The sequence below is a fragment of the Sminthopsis crassicaudata genome, chromosome 6 (genome assembly GCF_048593235.1).
Source record: "Sminthopsis crassicaudata isolate SCR6 chromosome 6, ASM4859323v1, whole genome shotgun sequence".
In the NCBI taxonomy this organism is placed as follows: Eukaryota; Metazoa; Chordata; class Mammalia; order Dasyuromorphia; family Dasyuridae; genus Sminthopsis; species Sminthopsis crassicaudata.
In genome coordinates, this window is record NC_133622.1 from 1,224,499 (window position 1) to 1,237,006 (window position 12,508).

Below are 12,508 nucleotides of genomic sequence, written 5' to 3' on the forward strand. Positions count from 1 at the left end.
TAGCTTTTCACATCCTTTGGAAATAGTCTAAACTAGTGATGTCATATTCAAATAGAAAATGGATCTTATATTGATTTAGAAAGTTACAAATTAGCATGATTTACATTTTAATAAAATTTTATTGCATTGTATTGAATCTATTTGAATTTATATTGTATTTTTATTTTGTTAAATTTTCCCACTTAAATTTTAATCTGGAGTTTGGGGGGCCAAGTTTGACATCTCTGGAAAAGACAAGATACCATATTGTCCCTAAGCGATGTAAAATTTAGAATTTGTTCCTACCTGGAACATATTATCTCAACTATCTTCCCACATTACTATTCATTATTTTTCTCTCAGTGAATGTTCATATTTACCAAAAATTGTGATATCCAATTTAACTCATTTCTACAAAATTGTTATGTGGGGTACGTATATTTTGCTGGAAGCATACAAAAAGATTTATAAATCCAAAATATAGACACTAAAATCATCTTAAGAGAAAAATAAGTGGTGTCAGGGTCTGAATGTTGCTCTTGGAATCAGGAAGACCCATGCAGAAATGGTAGACCAACTATATTAATAGATGGAGGTTATAGATGGAGTATCCTTTGTGATGTACAGCTCTCAGAAAATCTATTAACCCTAGTGTTATTGGATCTTTTTTGGCTTATTTAACCTGCTTATCTATCTATGGATGTTTTTTCCATCCCTTCCATGTCCATTTATCCACAATGATTCTCCTAGTGGTTTTGCATAAATCTTTCCCATAAGAAAGGTAGTGGGATTAGAGGAAAGGGCACAGAGTTGTGATTTGATATCTGAATGTTGATCTTGGCTTAGGTGGATCACATGGCTGTGTGACTTTTAATGAGCCACTTTTCCTCTGTTCTCCAGTTTCTACAATTACACAATGAAGGAGATGGAAGTCCACGTGTCTGATGATATCTGGGGTCCCATGTAGCATTTCAGTGACTGGACTAGGAGATCTCTACTGTCCTAAATGACTTTGTGTTTTGCATAATGTCCTTAAGGCCTTTCTCTGGATCTTTTTAATATGTTATGATTCCAGTTGTAGCATTCACAATAGGCAGTGTTCTCTACTTACTACAGGACCAGTCTGTACCACAAAAAGCTAATTGTGCCCAGAGTTCATTCAGTAAGGATGAAAGACTCAATAAATCATTATTACTTCTTATTCTTCCAAGCTCCTTGGATACCCAACTCCATCTTTTTAACACGAATATTTTCTTGGAAATATTATATGATTATGAATTATAATAGATGACCCAAAGAGCAATGGAAAGAGATGCAATGGCATGTAGTCTAAAAAAAATAAAAGATGTCCTTTGTAGCCAATTAAGATTCCAGTGGGGAACACAGAAAAAGCATGTTTTATAATAATTGTATATGTAACCATAGCACTTTGTTTTTAAATTTTTCAGCAAGCTCAAAATTTGTATCAAACCAAAGATTTGGAAGTTCCGTTCCCTTCAGCATCACAGGCACAGGTAGGAACAGGAAAATTTAGCTTGGCTATGGTTCTTGTCTCCACTGAGAAATAAGATGTGAGAGCTCCTTTCTGTTCTTCCTGACCTTACATTATTCATTCAAGAAAGATATGATTGGTTAGTTGAGGTATATACAAGGCTCATTCAAAGGAACTGAAGATTAAGTAGGCATAATTACAATAGCAATGCTCATCAGAGTTATTTTTTCCTGCCTTTTTAAAATAGATTTGACCAATAGATGTTTGTGAACAAACAGTTCTAGTGCTGCCTCTTATAGGAAATCTTTGTTGATTCCACTGCTTATTGGTGTCTAACATTCCACCACTACAAATTGTCTTTTTGAAATATATATTTCCTACATTCTTATATACATACACTTTCCTCCCTGTCATTGGAATATGAAATCCTTAAGGGCAGGAATTATTTTATTTATTTTTTATTATTAAAAAAAAGAACACAACATGGTGCCTATTATAGAGTAAATGATTAATAATTCCTTGCTGAATTGAATTGAGTTGACATTATATTATGAAGTAATGTCAAATATAGTATTTCATTTAATCCTTATCATCAACCCAGTGATGTAAATATTGTGACTGTCATCTTTATTTTACAGTTAAGGGAACTGAGTCTCAAAGAGATCACAGAATATTAACTTTGAAAGGTTCCTCAAAAACTATTGTTACCCATAATCCCAAAAAAAGAATTCCCTAAAAATATGCACAATATACGTAAGTGGTGTGATTGGGGAAGGTTTGAATTTTGGATAACACTCTTTCTTTGTTCTTGGTGAAACCTTTTGCACAGTATGGATATAAGATATAAACATAGATATAAAAATAACCAATAATTCTTTTGTAAATCAATGTGCTTCATAAGATCTAAGGGAGAAGATCATAACTGACTGGAAGATAAGGGAAAGGTTAACATAAATACTTTTCAATATTTGTGTTTCATCCCCTTATTAGTCTGTAAACTTTGTTAAGTTAGGAGAAATGTTTTATTTAAAGTTCACATTTTTCCCCAGCAAGTTGGTCAGTCAGTCAATCAACAAGTATTTTTGAAAATGCCTGTGATGTTCTAAGCACTGGAGAAATAAAAGGAAATAAAAGTTAATGGGGAAAATAGCATGCAAACAACTATGAACAAGCAAGATATTCACAAGCTAAATTGGAGATAATCAGTAGAAGGAAGATAGGAGCATTAAAGGGGAAAATGGGAAAGACTTACTGAAGAAGATATAATTTTAGCTGAAACTTTATGAGATTTAGGAGGAAAAGCAAGGAACAGCAAGTAAAAATACCAAGTCAGGAGATGGAATAATTTTAATGTTAAGGAGACCTTTGTCACTTGATCACACAATACTTGTTGAGAATATAAGATGTAAAAAGAGAGGAAAGGTAGGGAGGTGCCAAATTATCAAGGGCTTTAAGAAGCAAACAGAGGCAGCTGAGTGTCCCAGCGATTCAATTGTCAAAAAAGACCTGAATTCAAATCTGACACTAGCTGTGTGATCCTAGGCAAGTTACTTTACTCTGCCTCAGTTTCCTCATCTACAAAAAAGAATAATAATGGCACTTACCTCCCCAGATTATTATGAGAATTAAATGAGATAATAATTGGAAAGTACTTAACACAATACATAACCAGTACCATATAAATATTATTATGACTATAGCTATCTCCAAGAGGCAATCGAGCACCACTGGACTTGATTAAATATATGTTCAGCATAAGCATACTGTTCTGCATAGATGTGGAAATGTGGGCTTAGTAAGTTTTCATTGAACGAATAAATGAATGGAAAACATATAAACAAAAAGAATAAAGAACAAGACTACAAACAAATACCATAATGCATCCAGGGACGATCAGGAGGACAGACTTCAGGACACTGGATTAAAATTTCAAGGAAGCAGACTTTGATTCTGCATAAGAAATATGGTCCAAGCACAGCGTGGTATAGAAAAGTAGAATGAACCATCTCATAAAATAGTGAGTTTCCTGACCATGGAAACAGTAGATAGAATGTTCTAAAAGTTGTCAAGACAATATGTTTGTGTTAATTGAAAGATTATTAGATCATCTTTGAGATTCCTTCTAACTCAGATTCTGGGATTCGGTGATTCTAAGAGAAGATGAATTGTGGAGGGGAGTGAGCAGGATGTATCTGAAAGAATTAAACATGTTTACTTGATTTGGAGATTAAGGGATGAAGAGGATTGGGATTGGCTGACTAAAGAAAAATAAATTTCCTGGTTAAATAAATAATGAATAAAAGATTGAAGTCATAAGTAAGAATATAAACTTAGCCTTGTGATTTCAGTGGCCTAAGAGAATCCCCGGGGAGGAAAGCCTTTCTGCTAGTGCACATTTTCACTTTCCCTGCAACTTCCAGACTTGGAACATTGCCTCGATGGCAATGACTGGTTGTGATCATCTCAAAGTCACCCAGCAAGTGTATATTATTGGTGGAATTTACACCCACAGCTTTTTGGCTCACATATTTTCTTTCTCCTGTAATAGAAAGAGACCTTACATTTCCTCTGGGGCATAAAACAGATTTGCTACATAGATGAAAAATAAGGGGACTTGCTCTATGGAATGGTGGGCAAAATGAGGAGTACATTGAGATCAGGTTTGCTATGGAAAAGAAAGCCACTGTCAATAAGTACCATATTATTATATGCCTCTTCTTTGAAAACATGGTATAAGAGAAAAAAAGATTACTCAGAACCAGAAGACATTAGAGTATTTATTAAGTGCTTAATGTATGCCAGGTGCTGTATTAATGCTGGAGAAATGAATGGACAAAAAACAAGATAGTCGCTTCCCTAAAAGATCTTATATTCCAGGGGGTGGAAGACAATGTGTAGAAGGAAAGGGGAGGTGGTAGTGGTGCAAGAGCTACCTGCAGGGGCAAGGTCCAGAACAAAACTGGAAAGTTGAACTAGTCTGGATTAAGCATAGTTGACAAAGGTACTTCTCCAAAAAGTTCAAGGATGAACCCAGCAGTCAAATGTAGAGGTGAATGGAGATGGTAGAGGTGAAGGCATTTAGAGCATGAAGATGGTCCCTGAGGTAGAGTTGCAGAAAAAAGATATCCTGCACGCAAGAATTAACTCTACTCATGTAACGTGGAGCAAATCCTGCAACCTCTCGGAGCCTGTTTTATCATGTGTGAAAATTAGGGTAATACTATTTATATTCTGTGCCTTCCAGGATTATTGTGGACTTTGAGATGCAAGGCATAAAATGCTTTAGAAATATGACATATGCCATGAGGGTAATTATACACATAAAGATATTGTAAAAAATGCAACTAAAACTCTGACACAACAATGACTATTATTTTCTTCCCTGTCTTCTGTTGTCTTCTTTAAGAGCAAGCCCTCATTTGTTCAGGATGAATTACTACCCCTCAGGTGGGAGGCGGCTCTGGATCCCAGGAGAAACAAAGGCTGCCAGACATCATTTGTCATTGAAAATGCCGAGAGACCTGGTCTCGTTGCAGGTATGGGTGCTTCGTGGTCTTTTTCAGGATGACTAATCTCCAAGAATCAGCTGCATGGCATAGATGTATGCAGGAGGGGATAAGTGGCTTGTGGCCATCCTACTGATTGATTTACATGAGGGAATTGTTGGGGGATGCCAGTAATTTAGTTATTATTGCAATCAATAATAATTACTTTGGGGGTGCATTTAATCCCTCTATACCCAACCATCTTTGCTTGCAATAATTCTTTTTGTATTCAGAATTTATCAACAGAATAGCCTGAAGTAGGAAGCTGAAAGGAACCTTAGACTTGCTCCCTGACTTCTTAGGGAATTAGAAGTTTTGTAGAGAACAATTTGATTTACCTACCTGAGCCCTGTCATTCCAGCTGGATTCAAGCTACAATAGCTTGCTGTGCACATACTTTAAATGGCAATATCCCATGGGCATGCGACTCATTTAATAAATTTGGAGACAGTTTTTGGTTTTGTTGTTGTTGTTTATTAAATTCAGAACCTCAGACTTAATAAGATACAATACTCTTCCTGCCTCCCTTGCCAAATGTCATTCAGGTATCTAAACCAACTTGTTTAGTCTCATGATGACAATGCCATAATGACGTGCTCAATTCAAACTTCAGTGAGAGGGTGAAGGAGCTCTCTGTGATCCTGCTAACGGCCCTGCCATTGGATATTGGCAATTTGCTTCACCTTTTGCTTATCTCTACCTGGTCTCTGCTTCTTTGATATTCTTGTGAGTTCCTGGTCCATACAGCCATTCTGTTAATTTTCTTTATAATTTACTGAGGTGTCATTATTTCAAGATCCTGACTTGGCTTTTCCAATACACACTGAAATAAAATATTTGTGAAAATAATGAAGACTGAATATTAACCTGAAATTCACAATATTTTATCTAAATACTATTTACATATTGGACATTAGTTGATTATCAATCATTTCCATCCTCACTTGCACTTAGTTTTTTTTTTCCATTAAAAAAGAATATCAGTGTTGGAAGGGATCCTAGAACACAAACCATTGTAAGTCAGCAATAATAACAATAATATACAATTGCAACCACAATGAACATTTGTATAGTACATTAAAGTTTCAAAATATTTTTATTTATTTCATTTGAAGCTCATAGCATCTCTGTGGATTGGATGCTATTATCCACATTTTCCAGAGAAGAAAACCAAGGTTCAAAAGAGTTCATTGCTTTTCCCAGAGCTATCCAATAAATAATCAAATATCTGAATCTGATGTGAACTCAGCTCCTCCTGACTCCAAAACCTATTTCTATTTATTGCATCACACTAGGTCTTTTAAAAATGGAAGACTTGAGATGAGACCCAGATGAGTCTTTTCATAAAGAATATTAGAAAAGAAAGGGCATGTAGCCATAATATATGAGTTATGAGCATAACTTTGAACATAAATATAGAATTCCAGAGGTGAAAAAGATCTTAGAATTGTAAAACTATAAAGAACATTAGAAATCTTGTAATCTTTCACTTTTAAAATGAAGAAAGTAGAGTTCAGAGAGAGTTTATTTACTGCAGAATAGAGCTTATTTATTACAACAATGGAATTAGGACTCCGGTCTCTTGCCTCCTCATTTTATGGTTATCAGTGTATTATGACGTGAGAGTATTTCATCCTTTATATTATCCTAATTCTGGCCTCACAATAATTCTGTGGGACGGGTAGGTCAAGTGCTGTGATTTCTGTCTTATAGATGAAGCTAAAACTTGGAGCACCTAACACAACTAAAGCTGGATTAAAACTCCAAGACTATTGGTTCTACTCTGCTACCCTTCCTTGCATCAAAAAATTTAATGCTCTCATGGAAACAAGGAGGGCTTTTATTTTATTTGCTCTTCATTTACTGCCTGGAAGACCAAGATGCCATAGATCCTTTAAGAGCCCAATAGGAAAATAGGCAACAATTACTGAACAGAGAAAAGTGGGTTTTTTAAATGACAACACAGACAATGGATGTGTACTGGCAAAAGTTAACTGTTCATGACACCTACTACCTCACTCAGGATGCCTATTAGTATAGCTCTATTTATTGCAAAACTGTATCATTCTAGGGCTGCCAGAGGAGCAAGATTGGGGCTCATTTGGAGGCACGAAAGGATCAGCAGCCTTAATGCCCACTGGGGACAACCTGGACAAACTCCTTGAGGAAATCACAATATCGGACAGTGAACAGGTGAGAGCACATTTCTCCATCTGGCATAAGGCCTAGTCAGAGACCAATTGATAGAAAGAGTTTCTGAGGATGTCTGGTCCAACTGGTCCAAGATGCCCTAGAATCCCTTTTGCAGCTCCCCCACCACACCACCATCCTGCCTTTAGGTAAAGAGCTCCAGTGAGGAGGAAGCCATCCCTTCCTGAGCACTCTGTGTCCTTTTACAACTTGTTTCAGTTAGAGTTCCCTGTGCAGTCACAATGGTACCTTTAAAAATATTCTCCACCTTTCCCCCCTTGAGCAATATTTCTTTATCTTCAGATTTTCATTATTGAAAGTTTTCTCTTCCTGTTTCTCTAATTCCCCCACAGAACAGCTCTCAGCTGGATGGTATTAGAATAGAGAAACAGATAGTTGCGCTGCTCTTGCTAGTTGGACTCCATCCTCAAGCAAGGATTCCTATGTTTTTTTTTTGCATTCTTAGACATCTCTTCCCAATTAGACGGTCATTTCTTCCAAACTCTCACTTTTCTTTGAAGAGCTTTCAGGCCCTCACCTCAACCCCCTACTCATCTCTTTGTTGAAGTCTTGCTTCAACAGTGATACAAGGGGTACAAACAGAGGGCCAGGTAGAAGAATTCCTTATGAAAACTTCAAACTTATTGGTTAGAAAGACAAATATATATATATATATATATATATATATATATATATATATATATATATATATATATGTGTGTGTGTGTGTGTGTGTGTGTGTGTGTGTGTGTGTGTGTGTGTGTGTGTGCTTCCAGTGTTTACAGAGCCAGTACATGGTACACTCTTGGATATTCCAGCATCTGTCCAATCCACTGAGATGCACATGGTTAGGCTGGATTTGGGGGTTTTGGTCACTCCCACAGAATTGTAGATAGTTGTGGTACACATCAGAGTAAAATTATCATACCAGTGTCTTCAAATGCTTTTCTCCCAAATGCCTCTGGTCTCCTTGTGGACTGCTTTTCCTGTTTGAAGTTCAAAGGTGCGTCTTTGATCTATTATACAGCAATTTTGCTTCAGTCACAAGGATCTTTATCATTGTATTAAACAGGTTTGTCTCTGCTATTTTTTTTATTGGAAGGAGAATTGGCACCTGAAATGGACTCTTTCCTCCTGACCCTCTACATCTCTTCTTCCATGAACTCTGACTGTATTAGGGACATCATGTGATACAGTGGAAACAGCACTAACTTTAGAGCCAGAGAGTTCAAGTTCAGATCTCACACCCTTGGCACTTATTACCTTGAGCTTGGGCAGTTAAAGTCACTTAACCTCCATGAGCCTTATTTTTCTTATCTGAAAAATGATGGACCCTATCTGAGGTTCCTGCCAACTGGACACCTAGGATCATATGAGCTTCCATCAGATAGGACATGTGGATTTCCAGACTTTTATTTAGGAAGCATTTATTAAACACTTGTTATACTATGAAAAGTACTGCCGTGTGGGTGCTGAGAAAAAAGTCAAAAATGACATAGCCCTTACACCTCCAGTACTTAGATTCAACTAGAGATTTATAACCTGTATGTTTCTCTTCCTCCTCTTGCTCCAGTCACTACCATAACTCTTGGGACCTTTTGCCCAGACTATTAAACTGTTTCACTGACTGTAGCCTGTCTACTCTCCAATCCAATCTCCCCATAGCTGTCATATTTATACTTCTACTCTTCTGGTTGGATCTGATCATGTCCCTCCCCTGCTTAAGAAGCTTCAGCCACTGTCTTTGACTCTAGGCTAAGTGACAAATTCTCTAATTTGGCTTTAAAGGTCTTCATAGTTTGACTCCAGTTTAATTTTTTCAGTACAAAGTACTTCTCTTTTGATCTCCCAAATAAAAGAGCTTTCTCTTCCTCATGAACAATAGTCACTTTCCACTTCCATGATTTTGCATAGGCTGGTCCCTGGATCTTCAAGGTGCTTTTTCCTTAACTGTTCCTTATAGAATCCCTAGCTTCTTTCAAAGCTTCACTTCCACTGGATATTCTAAAATAAGTTTGATCCTTCTACCTATATTGTGTCACCCCCTCCCAAAAATATATCTATTACAACACACACACACACACACACACACACACACACACACACACACACAAACACACACACTCACTTTAAATCTCTTTGAATACCGGGAATGTTTTGTTTTTGTCTTTGCATTCCAAGAACTTTGCTTAACACATATTAGGCTCCTAAAGAATGCTAGTGAAGATAAGTACGAACAGGACGAAGTAATTTCAAGAAGGGCAGAACACTTCTGAATCATATTTTATATAACTTTTCCTTGGCACACATGAAGATGATACCTATCTCCTCACATGGACCATAGTCTCTTCTCTGAAAAAAAAAAACCAAACTCCTTTACCTATCATTTAGATCCCATTGTTTAATGGTCTTCCTTCTGTGTCATATACTTCCACTTGTATCTCCTCATCTGAGTTAGGTTGCCTTTGTATCCATTCAACTTCCTTTATCCCTTACATTTCTTTTTAGAAGTACTTGTTTTATTCTCCCAAGGAATACAGGAATGCCACTGATAAGCTGGAGAGTAGAACTATTTTTTATTGACCTTTTTTTTTTTCTAAAACAGCGATCAACTGACATTTTATGCATTTATAGCTATACTTGGTGTTATTGGCAGAAATAGAAGCTTAATTCAATCTAGACCATTTGTTTCTTGTTATTCAATTCTTTGTTTTTCATAATTATCATTATGATTTGTCTTTATATAGTACTTTAAAATCTATAAAAGTGTTTCAAATTTGTTCTTTAACTTGAACTTTATAAAAATGCCATCAGATACTTACTATTGGTTAGCTCCATTTTAGAATTCAGGAAACTAGGAATGAAAAAGGTGCAATGGCTTACTCAGGATTACATAGCTGTTGTGTCAAATGCACTATTGCAACATGAATTTCCTGACTTCCGATTTAGAACTCTATTCACTATTTCTCTAAGTAGGTCTTATGTGTAAACACAGATAAAATTTGTTTTTTCATTCTTGTTCACTGCATGGAAGGAGCGCCGTTTAGTTGACTCTAGCCATACCTGATTAGTTGCCTTTAATTGGTTCTTAGAACATTTCTTCCATGCCTTACAAAATCAGAAAGATAATGTCATCCACACACAGAGATACAATTACAAATTAGGACTGCCTATCTCCTTTGTTTTTCCTTGCCTTTCAACTCCAGACAATTTCCTATACTTTTGTTCTTTGACTTTTTAGTAGTAGTTTCCTTTTCACTAGGTAGAGACTAGAAAACCATCCATCCCACTGGAAAACCAGTGGGAATTCTTGATCAGGTGTGACTTGGACTAAATGGCCGACCTCTGAGGTCCTTTGCAGTTCTAAAGTTCTATAATTTTGTCATTTACAGGCAACGATTCATTTCAAATGAGTATGTTACAGCCTCTATGGCATAATTTGTTGTTATGGTAAAATTAATTTTGAATAAAAGAAATGCTGGTGATACAAACATTAGCAAAAAGAAATGCAGTCCCTGCCCTTAAGGAAATAATTATAACAGGGCAAGGCAGCATATCAAAGAGAGCAGAAGAAAGGGTGGGCAGGAGAAAAGAAAGTGTGTGGAAGGGGTATAATGTCCAAATCCAATAAATGAAGGTTGATAGATCTGGGCCTTTCCTCAAAATGGAGGTTCTGGGAAGAGAGAAGCCATAGGTGTAGAGGAAAAAAAAAAAAGCCAGTTAAATCAGTTTTTCTAAGATCAAAAATACAGATTGTAGGCTGTTAATAAATAAGTTTATTTGGCAGAATCTTCTACGTACAAAGCACAGTTTCAGGGCATGTGAAAGTTATAAGAAGCACTTGGCAGGATCCCTATCCTTGCAGTGTTTATCATCTGCTTATAGGGAAAAATCTAAGCTATGTATATAATTTAAAGATAAATCTTTATATAATACTATACAGTTTGCAAAAGAACTTACATGTGCTATTCATTTGAACCTCATAATTACCCAGGGAGGTAGATATTATTATTATTCCCATTTTACAAATGAGAAAAATGAGACAGAGAAAGATTCTGACTTGCCCATGCTTACAAAGGTAATAAAGTGTTTGAATCAGGTTTAGAATTAGGTCTTTTCACACCCAAATCCAACACTCCCACTATAGTTCCACCTAAATACCTAAGTTTACCTAACTTAGTGCTTATTATACTGTCCTAAATTATATTCTCACACTCCAGTAACTCAATTTAGATAAATGTTAGCTCTCTGACCACATCCTTCATTATCCCTGGGTCATGATTTCTAGATTTGTGATGAGAAAATTTATTGTTTTCTTTTTATGTTAATAAGAATTTTGTATACAGGACCCCAAAATTCTCTTTTTTTATTTGTTTATTCAAAGCTCAGTGTTTCAAGGACATTTTTGACCTTGCCTAAAAATTCACCCCACCTACACCATATTATCTAGGTGTTGTTCAACTCTGGAGAATAGATTCTTTTGTTTAAATTGCTGAAGGCAGAATGATCTGGGTCAGTGGTGACAAGTTCAAAGTTATATCCTCCAGCCCCATCTCTCATTAGAGTATTCATTCTCTCATTAATTGTTATCTAACCAGAGTTTATTTTCATCCTAGGAGCCACTTTCTTTTCCAAAAGTATTTAAACATTTTGAGACGTCTATGCAAGGTCTTTGGTTACAAGACAGACCCTCAACCTCAATTTATTTGTTAGTTTACTTAGCAAATTGATTATTAATTACCCAGAAAATCTGACCCTCGGACTTTCCAATCATTTCAGAGATTATATTTCAAGGCCCCTTAAATAGGCCAGGGACAAAACTGATTGCTGTAAACATCTGCTTTTCATGCCCAGTTGCTTGCCTTTCAGCAATATCCTCCCACTGTAATGTAAAGAACCTTTCTAGCCATTTTACAAATGATTCCTTTTCTTGACTCTATTATAATCAACCCACATGGTTTCCTTTGGATTTGTTTCTTGATCTTCTTCACCTATGGAATGCCATTGGATTCTTATTCATCCTTAAAGCCCAAATCATACGCCATTTCCTCTGAGAAGTCTTCCATGATTGTCCAAGCCATTGGAATTCTCAGTAAGATTTCCCAAGCACTTCATGTTTAGCTTCTCTAGGGTATGGGTCATATATTACCTGTGCACTCTGGCTGGCTTTGTTCTCTCTGAGCACTGTCTGACTAGACAGTGACCTGCATGATGTCAGGGACCCCGGCTGAAAATCTCATCCTGTTATTTAGCACAATACACCAAATACAACAGGTGCCTAATAAAAATTTGCTGCATGGAA

General features: G+C 36.3%; 1 protein-coding gene across 7 annotated transcripts in view; it reads left to right on the forward strand.

Annotated features, from left to right (window-relative positions):
* The window catches only part of C6H4orf50 (chromosome 6 C4orf50 homolog), a 64,855-nt gene that overhangs the window by 10,676 nt on the left and 41,671 nt on the right, over positions 1 to 12,508 (forward strand). For 6 of the 7 annotated variants that reach the window (XM_074274131.1, XM_074274130.1, XM_074274134.1 and 3 more), the window contains exons 4-6: positions 1,428 to 1,493; positions 4,878 to 5,007; positions 7,088 to 7,209. In XM_074274131.1, coding sequence (XP_074130232.1) covers positions 1,428 to 1,493; positions 4,878 to 5,007; positions 7,088 to 7,209 — 318 coding nt within the window. The remainder of the gene's footprint in view (positions 1 to 1,427; positions 1,494 to 4,877; positions 5,008 to 7,087; positions 7,210 to 12,508) is intronic. The other variant, XM_074274133.1, reaches the window with a different exon arrangement.